Raw genomic sequence first — 17,330 nt, forward strand, 5'->3', positions numbered from 1 at the left:
GTACAATGTTCCTCCAATTCAACAAAAATTGGTACCACGAAAGTCATGGATCCATAGTATAAAAAAAATCATTCAAATATATTGATATTTTGACAGGTTTGAACACCAGTACCATATCTGATATTGACAACCAACTGTCAGAATCATTTAATGAGGTGCTCTCTGATGCACGACTACTAGACACATCAGTCAGTAAATCTAAAGGTCAACTGGCTAGTTCTGGTGCCATGGCCAGCCGACGCCCACCTTCAAAAAGAAATAAGGTATGTAAAAATTTTGTTTATTGTTCTTCATACATCAAGTTAGTGTTAGGGCTAATCCAGAAAAAAATGTAGGGGGGTAGAAAGGCACATTATATTAATAATACATGGGTGATGGGTATCAGAGCAACTTTTCACACTATAATGCACTATAATTCTCAATTACAATTGTCTGGGTGGGGGTGCTGACAAAAACTGCCTTCCAACAAAATAAAAAAAAAAACCCACAAGTACAAATTATAGATAATATACAATACCATGCCAATATCAATGGGTGTTAAGCAATCAACAATCAAACGCTCTGTCAAAGAATGCATTTAGTTACTGAAAGCAAGCTCAAAATGCTTTACCTGCTAATATAAAATCATGCCATCCTAGACTCTTATTGGTTCATTTTCTTTAAGTAAAAATGTCCTTCAGAAACTTGCTAAAATATTATTCATGATTATACTTTCTATTTTCTTTTCCAGTCACTAGATGAAGAAAAGGCAGGTGAGATAAAGTCAGAAACACAGAGTGGTTTGGAATCATGGATGAAACATGAAGGGTAAGGATGAGTATATTAGGATCATCAGATTTAATAAAAGAAAAAATAAAGTTAAAGAATAAAGCAAGTAAAAAAGATCTCTAACACAAAATTTCAAAATGACTGCAAGGTTGGCTAAAATTATTTTTCAAGTTATCTCTACTGGTCAAAGGGAGATAATTCTGAAAAATAAATAAAGTAGGCTTAATTTTATGCTGTGAATTTGTTTGGATCTATTATAAATTAATTGTTGATGATGAATAAGATGTGCTACTAAAAAAATATATAATATTCAATTTAGTGATGACAGATATATCTATTAAAGCTTAAGTTGAGTCTATAATATAATCATGCAATTTTTTTTTTCAGAGACAGTACTGTTAAGAAAAGTGATGCAAAGAAAAGAAAAGCTCAGCTGCAGGAGAGAATGATCACAGAACCTGTGGAGGGACCTCCTTCTATCCCTCCACCACCTCCCCCACCCCTCGGGGCAGACACAGATTCACAATCAAGTTCCAGGTAAATTAGCATTGATAAGTTTTAAATGAAAAATTGATAGCTTGGCATGTTTGGAAAGCTGCAGTAATATTTTAGACATTACTGTAAATGTTTTATAAACAAAAACCTGATATAAATGTACCCATTTTATTAAGGGGCCAGCTGAAACTTGCCTGCAGTTGCTAGATTTTCTCACTCTATTGAATATACTTTGGTGACCTTGGCTGTTTTCTGCCCTTTGGTCAGGTTGTTGTCTCTTTGACACATTCCCCATTTCCATTCTAAGTTATTTTGAAATATGTCAGTTTGATTGTAGGATATTATAATCTGTGAAAGTACTTTAATTCTGGGGTATCAACTTTCGTGGTTTGAGCAATATTTACATGTTCATGGGTTTTGAAATTCATGGCTTTTAGTTTAAAAAAAAAAAAATGAAAAACTAAAGCCTTTAGAAACGAAGGTTACAAATAGTCTGGATTGAAGGAAATTGCAAAGTAAACATTTACCCGTGTAAATCGTAGTGATAACACTACGTAATTAATCCATGATCAACAGATTAAAGACCATCAAAGGTGTTAATTAGGCCATACACATGTCACATAAAGAGAACAGTAACATAAACAAATGCTATAAACGTATCTTGAATTGTCAAATAATTCTTATTAAAATCAAGCCCAGAATGAAATTATTATTTCCCATATGTACGAGAACTATCAGAATATAAAATGAACACTTTATCAAAATAGCATACCAATACCTGAAAATATCGATCAAAAAACTTTTTGTGAGAATTAAAAGATCAAAAGTACAGTTTGGGTTATTAAAGATTAAATGGGTAGTGTAAATTCAGAAATTAATGCAAGGTTTTTATTATTGCGAAAAATGCGACTGAGATGAAACGCAATAATTTAAACTCGCATTTTGAAATATTTTATATGAATTTAACAGGTCCGTTCTCAAAATTGTAAAAATTAAAATCGCATTTAAGTCTAAAATGACAAAATCCCAATAATAAATGCACACAATAATTTCTGAATTTACAGTATTATCCTGCATGTGGTTGTAGTTCTGTGATTGTTATGAAAGTATTCTCTCACATTTGGCGTTATTCAATATATTCTCTAGATCTAAAATTCATGGATTTAGTCATCCACGAAAATTGGTACCCCATGAATAAAAGTACTTTCACAGTAGTTGACATTTTATCCTTTTGATATAAATAATGGACTATTTGCTATTTTTTGCATTGCAAGATGTATGTTGTTCATTGTTTCTTTTTTTGGTTTGCAAGGTATCTTATATGAATATTCATACAACATTGATACTCACTCACACACACAGGACCAAAAAGGGTACATTTCTATTTTTAACTTGCATCTGTACGTGTACAGTTCAGCCATGGACTGGACAAAGTTATCCTTTTAAAAGGGTTATTAGTTAAGCGTTGGGTACAGTTGTTCATTTTAATTGTACTGCCTCAGTAGTCTTGTGGTAGTATGTCTACCTCAAGTGTAGGAGGTAGTGGTTTCAATTATTGGCTGGGTCAAACCAAAGAAATTGGTATTTGCTGCTTCTCTGCTAAGCACACAACATTAAGGAATAAGAGCAAAGACTGGTCGGCTTGTAGTCATAATAATGTGTCAATGTAAGGTAACTTGTCTTTCTGCGAACTGTTACCTTGTGAACTAACATGTTTAATTCTGGCTCAACATGTCGGTCTAGTACAATGCAGCGTTAATGTTTATATTACATTAACATGTTCTCGTCCTGAATAAAAATTAATTTGCGGCTGAATGTTAACCATCCATCATCATCATCATCATCATCAATTTTAATTGTGAACAGATTTTGATATGAATCAGCAGGGAAGCTAAATGTTAAAAGTATTACTAATATTTTGAAGAAACGACCTACAGAATGGGTACAAATCAAGCGACTACTAGGATAAAATATTTAAAATAATTAGTTAATATACTTGTTTATTTTAGGAGGGACAGCACATCAGAACAATCAGAAACAGCCTCTACAGTATCACAGACCTCGTACGATCCCACAAATCCTAACTTTAGAAACATGGAATCAGAAATACCCGACACTGTCTCAATAGATACCACTGGATCCTCAGATGGCGCTAGTAGTAGTTCTAAATCAAAGTCTTCATCGGGTAAAGGTAAACAGCATATTCTAAATTCAAACCAGAACTTTTTCTAGACTGATTTTGATCTAATTTTATTTTATTATGCCCTATATTTGGGCATTATGTTTTTAGGTCTATGCGTCCGTTTTTTTGTCCTTCTGTCCCACTGCAGGTTTTATTGTTTTTAGTCAAGGTAGATTTTGATGAAGTTGAAGTCCAATCTACTTTAAACTTAGTGAAAATTGGTTTTTGACCCCAATTTCAAGGTCAAATGAACAAAGAAATTGATAGTGCCAGTGGGGGCATCTGTGTACTATGGACACATTCTTGTTCTAGACAGTAAGACTGTTATCTGATTTTGATCATTTCATCTGAACTCTTCATTTTCTTAAGTATGCAACAATCAATCAATTACATTTCAATTGAATTTTAACTGAAATGTCTATTTTAATCTCAGTTTATCTGATATTCCAGAACAGAAACTGTCTTCAGATCTTCTCAACATTAAAGGAGTTTATAAAAAAAAATCCTGTACTATGTCTGATAATTGTTTGGAAAATGAGTTGATATAAAAACCTTAATAAACAAACCAATATTCATCTTTTATATCGTATTTGAATATTTCGAAAATTTATCAGTCTTATACATGTACATATATACGTGCACTTGCATAAGGTCAATTTCTGTCTGATCTAGCTCACATGTAAAAATTGCCAATTTGAAAATACCTTGCCATGTGACGAGTGATATATGTGATAAGTTGGATATTTGTTTGTGAGTTAACCCTAAAAATTTGTGATGCTTTACATGTAGTATTTGCTAATAGTATTTACTGTGGATCTATTTATTTTCGCGGGTATCAATTTTTGTGGATTGCTGAAAAATTGTATACTCGTGGATATTTGATTTCGTGGTTTTGCCAGTCTCTGTATACAAAGCCTATGAAGATATATTATTTGTTGAACATTTGAATTCGTGGTTAACCTGTACCCACAAAACCCACAAAAATTGGTATCCCAACGAATAATAATGAATCCACAGTATATGTTATATTAAACTTGTAATAATTATGTCCAGTTGCATAAAGATACACTTGGTATTATTTTATTATTGAAATTCAGAATAATTTTATTATGCCCCATTTATGGGCATTATGCTTTCTGGTCTGTGCATCCGTCTGTCCCTCTTCAGGTTAAAGTTTTTGGTCGAGGTTGTTTTTTGATGAAGTTGAAGTCCAATCAACTTGAAACTTAGTATACATGTTCCCTATGATATGATCTTTCTAATTGTAATGCCAAAGCAGAGATTTTCCCCCATTTTTACGGTCCACTGAACATAAAAAATTAAAGTGCAAATGGGGCATCCATGTACTGGGGACACATTCTTGTTGAAATTACTATTAAAAACAGACTATATTCATAATCATTTATAAATATTAAAAAAAACAGGGGAATAATTTTTTAAAGTATATTAAGTGTATATTTCTGTATAGTTTGTATATGCATTTTAATATATAAACAGATAGTGAAATATTATCTTTACAAATATTTAGTCTACTCTTATTATCTCAACCAAATAGATATAAGAAGATGTGGTATGAGTAACAATGAGACAATGTACAATCCAAGTCACAATTTTGTAAAAGTAAAACATTATAGATCAAAGTACGGTCTTTAACACAGAGCCTTGGCTTACACCAAACAGAAAGCTATAAAGGGCCCCAAAGTCAAGTTGAAGGATAACTTGAGTTGCAGATATGCATAATGTTATCCATTGATATTCTACTAATTAATGAGAACTCACTTGTCTGCCTTCCATCTGTGACCATTTAGATTTAAGACACTGTACCTTACTTTAGGTAGCAATTCACAGTTAGGAAAAAAACTTAAAATTGACACCCATAATTTTTAACAACAACCCTCTTTCCCTTACTTTCTAACTAATAAGGCTTTACACATTGTATTTGTGTTATGCATGTGTATATTTATGGAAAGAGCATCTTCTGTAGATCTGATATCCAATAGTTATAATGGTGAAATAAAATCTCTTTTATGGTGTAACCATGACAACATGAATCTGTATTAATTTGACACAAAATATTGCAAAAAATGTGGTGAAAATGTCACAAAAGGGGAGGGGGATTTGAAATCCCTTTCTTGTCCTTAAAAATGAGACCTACAATAATAATATCTTTTTGAAATTATATGTCATAAGAGTAGATAGTAGAGTAAACAGCATGGTGCATTATTTTTGTTCTAACAATTGAACCTAACAATTGTGAAACTAACACACATACATATTCAAATTGCATGTTTTAAATAGGAATTGGATTGCCAAAGTTTCTTAAATTTGGCAAAAGCAGCTCATCAGACAACAGCGGAGGTGGAATTGTTTTGTTATCAAATAAAAACCTAAATGGAGATGGCGGTGGCTCTGGAATTAAACTTATTTCCAAACGTCCATTAGAGGCTACATACTCATCAGACTCGTTGGATGGTAAGAAGCGTTTATGAATTACTCAAGTCTTATGTAGACGAAACACGCGTCTGGCATATTAAATTAGAATCCTGGTACTTTTGATAACTAATTAAAAATTTCTCATTATTATGAAATTATAAAATAAGAGGTTAAGAATACCAAAAGGTCATTCAAAAGGTCATTCAAACTCTTAACTCCTAAATAAACTGACAACTCCATGACTGAAAAAGAAAATGTCAAGCAGATGATCAATAGTACACAAATTAAACATAACATAAAAAACTAAAGACTTAGCAACACTAACCCCATCAAAAACTAAGGATGATTTCAGGTGTTTTGGAAGGGTAAGCAGATCCTGCTACACATGTAGCACCTGTCATGTTGCTCATGTTAGTTCAAGCCTTGCAATAAGTCTAATTTGGTAAGTCATGTGAGTAGAAAGGGGACAGGATTTCAGTAACATTAGGAACATATCCACTATCATCTTGCTGTAACTAGAAAAAGATACTGACTAGTCCTGTCTTCCCACACTGGATTGTAAGATAAGACATTTCTCAAGCATTTATGAATCCTTCAATATGGGTAACAGAAATTGTATAAAGAAAAGGGTCATGTTTAACCTTGACCTTTCTGTAAACTTTTAAGTCTATTCCAGAATACAGTCAAACCAGCCATAAAGGCACTTCTATTAGGAAAAAAATGAGTCTTGTTAGGTCACCCTCTTCTTAGTCTCACAGAGTTCTCAAAATCTTTTCATATCTGTTGTTCCCTGAAGAAAAACTGCTGGTCCTCACTACTATTTCTATTACAAAGAAAATACCAAAATTGTGTCAGTCCTTTGCAAATTTTGGTGGTCAAGTCCCTCCAACAAGGAACTCTGATATCATTGCAGTAATAACTATCCATTTTGAACATCGTTTGAAAGAGTTCTGTCTCATAAGCTTGGATTTTACATGTTCACCTTTATGAACAGGTTTTACTGTATAACATATTTTCAGCTGAATGTATACATGTATCTTAACACTATATAATGTTGGCATTTATATTCAAAGATCAGCAAGAAAAATATGGTTTGATGAGATTAATTAAAAACAAATCTCTTGCATTTTACCTAGTTGATTGATTGTGGAAGAATGAATGCATTTTCACCCTACCTGAACATTTCTTAAACAACTTAACATTTTAATATTAAAATATAAAAAGATACCAATTTTTCCTAGTCAGACTTTTTTCTGGCAACTTTTGTGTAAAGCTTTAATAATACAAATAGTTGTGAACGGTAAAACATCTTGTAGTCCTGTGAAATTTCTATTAGATTTGATATGAATGAATGTCTGAAACTTCTTTAAATAGATTTTAGAAAGATATATTTCTCTATTGAAAATTGAAAGCATTTTGAAGATTTATATTGTTATGTCAAATATTTAGTACTAATGATCAGCATGTGTTGTGTTGTAAAATATATATGTATGTTGTATGCAACTTAATAAAATTATGTTTTTGATATATGTATTAAAAGTTTGATTTAACATAGATAGTTCCTAAGGAATGTTAATTTTGTAGTTTACAATGTTTCAATATATTATCGGAGTATTAAATAACAAAACCCATTGGCCTGAGTTAAGAATTGATTGAGAAGTTTCGAATTCACTTTTCAAACATTTTTTCTCATCAGGTTTAGATGATAATGAAGATATATCGTCAGCGTACATGGTACAAGAAATTGACGATGAGGATGGGAAAAAGACGATATTTTCTTTGAATATCTCAGGAACTCCTGCTGCAGAGGTAGATACATTCTTTAGATATGTTATTAACCCCTGAAGGTCAGGGATGAATACTTAGAGGGAAAAATCTTCCCAAATCTCAATGTAATGTATAAAGGATATGTCACTTAGTATTTCCAGCTTCATTTGTTGTATTAATGAAGGTGGTATGGGAGTCTAAATTAAAAATGATAGAATTTGTTCATACTTTGCCAAAATGTAGTATAACTTGATATACATTCAAAAATATAATAAACTTATAGGTCACTGGGCATTTTCTCAAACTACAGGTTGTGACAAAATGACACATTTTGTACGGATTATACAGGAAAAAACATCATTATGTGATTAGAAGCTAAACTAATGATAGAATTGTAAAATAAAATACGAGAAGATAGCTTTTAAAGAATGCTTTGAGAATATCAAAAGAAAAGATAGGGTCACCCAACCGTGCAATTTTTCCGGCTAAAATACAAAATAGCAAAATTCCATGTAGATTCCTGAACCAAATGTCTTATTAACACAAAACTCAGATCAAGTTTGAATTTGGGTGGCATCACTTTTAGCAACTTGAGTTATGTCCCTTTATAATGTTATATGCAAGCAAGGGCACATTTCCATTTTTATTTTCTCTGTACAAATTTACATATTCAAATTAGGTAGATATAGAAATAATGCAAACCAATTAAAATTTTATCGGGACTCTGGGATCGGGTGTTAAACTCGGGAATAAGGACCCCTCCCCCAGCTATGGTTAAAACTGAGAAAAATATATGTGAAAGTAAGTTGATTACTGAGTACTTTATCTAAACTTAATTTTCAGGATAAATCTACAACCCCAAGTCGGCGGAATATCAATCAAATAGAATCTTGTCCAATCTCTGAGTGGAGGATGGAACATGTCAGGCACTGGTTAGTGGCCCTGGAACAGGAGAAATATATTCCTCTCTTTTCTGAGAAAAATATAACTGGACCTCAACTTGTATTATTAGATGGGACCAAGCTAAAGGTAACATTTTAAGTAGATCTATTGACTATGATTTGATTTGAAGGTCATTTGATATGAAGGTCATTAGATATGAATAATTTATATTGGAGAGCCTTTCTGATGATAGCTGTGGCTTTCTTTTCTATGTAGATATGTAGAGTCTCTGTTCATAAAGTTGTATAAAATATTTTTTACCCTTATGTTCATTTTCTTCACAAATTCTGCAACAGGAGATAATTTGGGTTTCTGTTGGTGGGGTTTGAAATGTTATTGACATGCAAGAGAAACTATGTGGTGTATTTATAAAACATAAACATTGATTAAAAAATTAAATAGCAAAAAGACTGAATGCTGAAGAAAATTCCTTAAGAAAATGGCAAAATCAAAAGCTCAAACACATCAAACAAATTGTCAAATTTCTGCTTTGGTACAGGCATTTTCTTATATAAACAATGATGGATTAAACCTGGTTTGAATTTACAGGCATTTTCCTATGTAGAAAATAGTGGATTGAACCTGTAAGATTTGTAATGTATGATAAATGCAGGCAAAGAAATGAAAGTTATAGTTTTAGTTTGAGCATCCAAGGCACTTATCTGGATTTACCTTCATTATCAAGAGGCTCAAAAACTACAAATTTTGGAAGGAAAGATTATATGAAACCTGAAATCATGAGAAGATACAAAAAAAATGACCAACAGATGTGCTTCTATGAATAAAAATAAAGATGTTTTAGATCACATTTTTTAAAACTTGTCACTTCTAATTCTTTTTAGACTATGGGCATCACAGTGAGTAAAGACAGAGAATTGTTTAAGAAGAAAATCAAAGAACTTAAAATAGCATTAGATAGAGAGAAGAAACAACTAGAGAAAGAAAGAAAGATAAAAGAAAAAGAACAAAAGAAACAAAGGAAGAAATAATGATAATTATACATTAGTGAAAGAACAATTGTTTTGCATTTTAAACATAACATAGATTATATATTTGATTAAAAAAACAAATAATAGGAATGACTTTTCCAGAATTGATTTCTATGTGAAGATCAATCTGGTTTAATGATAATTAATAGTATAACACAGATCTTAACCAACATTTTGTAAATAGAGGTCATATTTCACTAGAAGTCAGTCAATGCTGTGATGTTACATTATTTATGATTGGCTGGCCATCAAGATTTTATATTCAGATGTAAAACACTTTTTAATAGGTTCAATTCATTTGAAGTACTTTGTAACTACTGTTATTGACTAGACATTAGAATAAGGAAATTTTATATTTAAAATTACTAAATGAAGAAGTTATGTATGCAAATATTTTATATATTGTATAATTTATACAGCTTTGATTCCAAGAATCTAAACTTTCAATTTACATAATAAAATAACAAATGCATAAGTTTTCATTATAAAATGGAGCAATAAATTATATATGTTAAACTGTGATAGTTGTTTTTATAGCAAGATAAAATCAAAGCATAGGACTGAAAAAAATAGAATATTCTCACATGTTTTGACTTCTGCCACCAAATGTAACGTAAATGAAGAAATCGGTAATTTTACATATTAAAATTTCTGTCGTTTTATACAAAAAATTATGAAAATCAAAACGCCAGTTGACACAATTTAAGAAATCAGATAGAATATAGAAATTATTTTTTTTCTTACAACATTCTCATTTTATCTCGTATTTGAAAATACACTTCCATATGCTTAACAATTATTCAAAAGTGCTGAAAAATTAATTGTCATCTAGTCCAATAATTTTTTCAGAGTTTGTAAAGGGTATACTATTATAATCACTTGTCAAAGTCAATAATGCTAAACTTGAAGGGAAAGAAATTTCAGATAAATAAGTCATTATATATATTCATTTAAACAAAAATCATGTATCTGTATAGTTTGGTCATTTTTGTTGTTAATTGTGGCTTTTTAGATTGGGACCAATTTCACCATCATTATATGGATTAATAAAAAGCATTTTTTGAAATGTAAGAACATTTTTAATTGGCTAGGCTAGAATGTAAGGTCATATTTCATTGGATAATGTCAATATTTATGACCACCATTTTAATTGTAAATGATGTATTCAAGTGCTGATTAATGTTATAGAACTATATTTTGTGAATTTAAGTTGTGTTCAAGAGTTTACTGACTATGGAAAGAAAAATACACATTGCAATATCATGTTTAACAATTATTTTTGTTCAACTATTGGTTAAAGTCTTGTTTTTGTAAACTAAACAAACATAATATTTCTTCCTAAAATTTAACTTTAAAAAATATTAAATTTATTGCAGACTAATTGATTAAAACTATCTTTTTATTAGATATGGTTTTTTTTCTTTCCATGGACAGAATAATTCTTAATCTGTAATTTGTTCATTGAAGGCATTTGCAGAACTTTTCTGCAGGATTCTTGACATTATTTTTTAAATAGGTTGTTATTTTCTGATTTACTTACAAGACAGCATTGATTGTGGTTTTGGTCACAAATAAAAGATCAGAATTTAAATCAATAAGAAAACATTCCTTTTCAAACAAAACTTTTTTTTTCTAATCTGAGAAAATATTAGTAACTTCCTGTTTATCTTTTTTTCGGGAAAATTCTTACCAAAAGTTTTATTTTTTACATTGGATTTGAATGCCCATTTAATGTGTGCTTAAGTGACTCAAGACATGTTGTAGAGGGTTTTTTAAAAAGTCACTTCCTACCCTCCCCTATCCTTTTAAATGGAATAGTCCAAACCAATATGCAAAATATTTTGGTGCATTCTTTTTTGATAGTATCTAGGTAAATAGATACTGAAACAGAAAATATTGATGATATATGTCACAAAATTGAAATAAACGAAAGAAGGAAATATTATGGTATAAAATATTAAATATTGTTTTTTTTTAATTTTATATTTATTGTATGATCTTTTATATGTGACCATTATGATTTGTAAAAGGTTGTTGGTATAATTTTATAACTGTATGTAAATATAAAAATGAATCTGTATATTTTTTTTTTCAAGTGCTAAACAAGTTGACACAAAAATTATGGTGCCTAGTGTAAAAACTTGCCATTTGAGGATAATGACTTGACCATAGTAATTTTAATGGTTCAGAATGAAAGATATTGAAAGTCGCAGACATGGCATTGTCATGATTCTTTTTATAAGACTTTTTATGGAAATGTTCGCAAGGACTGTTAATTTATCAATGTTATGACAAGGGGTTTTTTTAAGAAGAGAAAAAAGAGAACAAAGTTATATACTATTAGATGGTAAAATATTTAATTCTTTTCGTCAACTGAACAAATTGTTTTTGACAATTTTAATGATCATGTTGAAAAAATACAAATGTCTCATTTTTAAAGCTTTCATGCAAATGTTGGTGCTTAATATAGAATAGGAGATATTTTGATATAGAGAGGTCACACATTATATATGTATATTATTGCACGTGTTGTAAAGATGTATACTTTTTGTTAATAAGTATTTGTCTACATGTATATATTACTCAAACATCCTATCAGTCATTATCATATTCATAACCATAATTTTTTCACAAATATATTTTTTTTGTCTTTCATTTTCTTTATAGCATTGTTTTGTTACATGGATTTTTTCCCATTAAACAAAAAATGTTACTATTTTTTTCAAGTCAGTTTGTATTTGTTTTTTTAGTTTGTTTAAAAAAAAGCAATTATCTGTCTTCTATTGATAACTCATTCAGTTCCCTTTTTAAACAGGAACAGAGATATAACAAATATGAGATTAGATTTTGGATTGAAAAAATTGTGCCAGAAAATTGCAATAATTAATCTTGACATTTTATGATTTTTCAATATGCATAAAGGGTAAATTCTCACACTAATTTCTTAATCTACAATACTGTCATATTTTCCAAGGTTAAATTGCAATATTACATACCTATCATAGTAAATCTGACTAGTGGCTTACAGTGCAGACTGCATATATCGTCCATTCAAATGCAAACAGTCTTTTTTCACATCAGTTGGGATAATTTCCTATCAAATTAGAACACTTTACTCTATTTCTGGATAACTATAGAAACAATTTACTATCAACAGAGATTCCTTTATCATTCTATATAAATATGATAATTGCAGAATAATTATTAAAAGTGTATGTCACTTCACTTTAGGGGAAAGCCTCATTTTGGAATTTTCCAAATTGGAATTTTAAGATTTAGTATTGGGGAAAATAGATCAATATATAAATATATATATATCATGTAGATAGTGATTATAGGAAGAAGTTCCTTTCAGGACCATTAGACGTTTTTTTCGTTGTTTTATCTATCACAATTCACCAGCAACAGAATAAGAGTTTATGGACAAATTTAATATAGTTTACTTAAATTTGTCAATTATTGAAAAAAAATTATATTTGAACAAAACTAGTATGTTGATATTTTTCTTAAATATGATGTGTGATACAGAACTTTGATAACACACATCTTAATTTACAGATAAACATAAAATTTACTGAATGTAAATTAAATTTTCAAACTCATTTTCATTTTATAAGCTTATAATTTATTTTTGATCAAGTAACATAATAAAGAAAAAACAATTCCATACCCATTTATGATAAAAATAAATCTGCACTTTCATTTATTTTCAAGTAATTTTTCCAAAACAAAAATATGCTTTTGTCTTTTTTTGGCTTCTAATCACAGCTTTTTGATATTTGTTTATTATTTAAATACTCTTTAATTTTTTAGACTTTTTACTTCTGCTTATAAAAAAATCATATATTTTTTCCTTTGTTGTAAACTTGTATTTTAGTTCCTGGTTTATTTCTACTTTCGTTATCTAATGGTCCATGAACAAGGAACTTTTCTTTCAGCAAGTAGCGAAAAGGAAATGTAGATTTCCTAAATTCACTGTTTTCAGTCTGTACATTTCTAAACTGAGAATACTGGTAGTTAAATATATTTTTTTTATATTTTAGATTATGTTTGAAATTAGAAAACAAATATTTATCTTAAAATCTTGTATAAAGAATGTTAAAAACTCATTGATGGAGACTTTGCACTGTGACCTATTCAAGCATTATTTGTTAGACTACTGGGAAGATTTTGTTCATGAAAATTTATTTTGACCTCTTTGAAAGAGGTATGATTACTAGAAGAGATTCAATTCAAATGATAAAATCCCCCAAAGGTAAGGGGTGGCAAATGGGTATATTTTCTTTCAATTCATATTTCTGTTCATATCAGACAACAGTTGATCAAATGGCCAGTGTTCGTATCTCATATCATTCAAACTTTTATAACAATAAACTCTATACTGGTTTCTAATCTTTTTCCTATGAAGCACCAGAGGCAAACAAATTTAAGATATTTCTCAATAATTTGTGTAAAAGAGTTGAAGATGAATGTGATTTGACATGAAAACAAACTATCGTTGTAATTATATTTGTTAACTTTTTAATTTATTTTTTCTTTATAAAGCTGCTTTGATTAGTATATAATTTTGATGATAATCTTGCTTACTGATTTATTTATTATTTTTATATCTGCATATCATTTATACTTTTGATTTTACTTTAATTGAAACAGAGCTGGACCTCTTGACAAAATAAAACATGAATATTCATTAATATATAAATCTTACTCTCATACCAAGTTAATCTGCTATACTCAACCTCTTTCACATCAAATGATTTCTTAAATCGATATTCCACTTAAAAGTAATGTATTCCAGTTATCAAATTTTTTTATGATCTTCACTTGTTTTATCAAAAATTTAAAATAAATAAATAAATAAGTCTAGACAAATGTTTGGTTCAGAGGAAAAAAATAAAAAATAAAAATATTCATCATTAGCCGAAAAAATACCAAGATGAACATTGTGTATGGTGAGGCTTTTATTGAAGATTTCTTTTTTTACCTCATCTTATTGATCCTGTTAAAAAAAATCCAGTCCTTTCCCTCTATTACTTTCAAACTTAAGTATGGGTGAAATATTTGCCAATGGCAACCCTTTTTCTCAATTTTTTATTTGTTTCCATCTAATTTCAGAATTCAGATGTTTGTGAAAGTATGGATGTTTTGATGTTGTAGAAGCTATCTTGTGACAAACATTTCCTCTGTTAATATGTCCAGTTCTAAAAAATGGCAAATACTACATCATTAACATATCAAAAATATATTTCTGAACTTTAAGAGATGATAAACTGTAGTAACAAAACTAAGATAGTGTATGCAGCTCAAGTTTCATGTTGAATAAGCCTGTTGTCTTTGTACTAGATCACATGTAAATAAATATACAATATTAGGTCAATGTCAGAAAATATCAACTTTTTTGTATGAGGCTGAGAAACTAGGGAAGGGTGAGGTTCTACCGATCCCTTCCTCAATTTTGCGCAGAGTACACAAAAGTTGATATTTTTCTGACATTGACCTAATATTGATTTTATACTGCAGCTTTAATAAATAAATTCATAGCTATTTGAATTAACACAAATTTCAAACTTATTTTCATCCCTTTATGGATATATATATTATATATATATATAATAGTTGCAGTATAAAGAAACTTATATTTCTTTTGAACTTGGTCTTTATTAATAAATTAACTGGGATCTTATTTATATAAGTGATGGCAACTCTTTACACAAAAAATATTACATATTGATGTAACCTACAATTATCTTTTTTTTGTGAGATTTTTTGTCTGATAGAGTCACTGAATACTTAACAGTAACTTTTAGATCTACCTTCAGAGATCTTGATTTCATGAATATACAAAACTTATTTTTTTGAAAAGTAAAGGTTTTTGAAAAGAGGGGTTTGGTCTCTCAAGACAGGTTTTTGCTATATGTAAGATTATAACTTATTATAAATGTGAATTTATATGTAAACAGTAAGAACATATGTTGTGTTTTATTTATATGTTGTAGATTTTAAAGGTTGTGTCCATATATATATATATATATTTGCTTTTACATGTATTATATGTATATGTTGTACTTAAAAGGGGGGGAGTGTAATGGAAATAAGGACAACAAACAATGCATAGCATTTACAAAGCATGTGAAGAGTGCATATGTATAAGAATTTATAATTAACTTTCATATAACTATCATGACAGATATACATGCAGTATGTTTTTGTATGGTCAAGCAGTTGTTTCAATTAGTAAAGGTTGTAGACTCAATTTTGAAGAACAAAATTCAAAATTTCCATATTTTGTTAATTTCTGAGTTCATATTTTTTTTGTGTTCTGAGATAATTTATATTTTGTTGAGATAAGGGAAGTAACCCTTAACAATACTGGTACCTTGTTGAGATAAGGGAAGGGATTCAATAACCCTTAACACTACTGGTACCCTTATGTAACAGAAGGCTGATATTTTTATCTTTGATACTAACGTTCATGGTTTCAGGAATTTTTGCTTGTGTAAGTTACCTGATGTTTTATATTTCCCTCTATCAATGCTATTGGCTGGTTCAGAATCTAAAGGACTATGGGTAATTTCATTGTTTGTATATCAAAATGAATCATTGGTTGAATTTCCATTGTTGAGAACGTTTTAAACCAATCACAATGTTTTTGGAAATATTACCCAGGATGCATTAGATTCTGAAATGGTGAATTGGATATTCTCATTCCTTTGACTACATAAGTTCATGATTTCCCCATTGAAAACAAAGCCAAACAAGCTTCAGATAGCCTCATATAAAATGAATCTACAAACTCTTTCATAGTTTTTTTTTTAACAAGTTAGAGTAGGAATGAAATCAGAAATCTACAGAAAAATTCATTTAATAAGTCTTCTATTTTATCATCATTTATAACCAAACTAGTGTAGACTCAAAAGAATCATGGTATGATATTGAATACAGTAAATTCAGAAATTATTGCATGCATTTATAATTGCGATTTTGTCATTTTAGATTTAAATGCGATTTTAATTTTTACAATTTTGAGAACAAAACTGTTTAATTCATATAAAATATTTCAAAATGCAAGTTTAAATTATTATGTTTTCAACTCTGCCACATTTTTCTCAATAATAAAAACCTCGCTGTAATTTCTGAATTTACAGTATAGCAAATACCATGTACACTATTGTAAGACAGTACAGTAGTCTACTACCCTACAAGTAGGAGGGGAACTATGAAGGTTAAATGTCAAAGGTTAAATGTCAATGAATGTGACAGATTTAACAGTTTAATTATGTAGACTTGTTGATTTTTTCAAAGTTTTATTTTATATTTTCTCTTTTTCATTTGAATCCAAGTTATATTTAGTTTGTACATTGACATATCTCCATGGTATAAAACATAACATTTCACATAAAATAAAGTCAGTATTTATAACGCGTATTGTCTTATTTATTTATAATTATTAAACATGTGCCATTGTATGTACTGCTTTACATGTATGTCCCTTTAGATGTTGCTTTGTTTTGCCTATGCCATTGTAGAGTGGGCATTAAGTTTTATCCTTGACAGAGTCAAAAGCGAGACATATAGGTATGCTGTTTCCAGCCGTTGGGCGACGGAGGGATACACAATGTATTAGTATGTGATAAGGTCTAGTTTATGGGGAACCACTAGTGGTAAGTCAATGATATTTGGTATGCAGTTGTATTAATATTAGCACATCTCATTAACATGGAGATTATTTTGCCCCACCCCCTTAGTTATGGTCT

The 17,330-nt window shown here is 29.6% G+C and overlaps 1 protein-coding gene across 5 annotated transcripts in view; it reads left to right on the top strand.

Annotated features, from left to right (window-relative positions):
- LOC143058226 (neurabin-1-like) overlaps nt 1-16,999 on the top strand; it is a 53,195-nt gene extending 36,196 nt beyond the window's left edge. For 4 of the 5 annotated variants that reach the window (XM_076231699.1, XM_076231702.1, XM_076231700.1 and 1 more), the window contains 8 exons: nt 97-263; nt 731-807; nt 1,156-1,305; nt 3,273-3,454; nt 5,744-5,917; nt 7,575-7,687; nt 8,489-8,674; nt 9,430-16,999. In XM_076231699.1, coding sequence (XP_076087814.1) covers nt 97-263; nt 731-807; nt 1,156-1,305; nt 3,273-3,454; nt 5,744-5,917; nt 7,575-7,687; nt 8,489-8,674; nt 9,430-9,576 — 1,196 coding nt within the window. In that variant the 3' untranslated portion in view covers nt 9,577-16,999. The remainder of the gene's footprint in view (nt 1-96; nt 264-730; nt 808-1,155; nt 1,306-3,272; nt 3,455-5,743; nt 5,918-7,574; nt 7,688-8,488; nt 8,675-9,429) is intronic. The other variant, XM_076231703.1, reaches the window with a different exon arrangement.
- Nucleotides 17,000-17,330: the final 331 nt, after the last annotated feature.

Source organism: Mytilus galloprovincialis, chromosome 14, assembly GCF_965363235.1.
Source record: "Mytilus galloprovincialis chromosome 14, xbMytGall1.hap1.1, whole genome shotgun sequence".
Taxonomy (NCBI): Eukaryota; Metazoa; Mollusca; class Bivalvia; order Mytilida; family Mytilidae; genus Mytilus; species Mytilus galloprovincialis.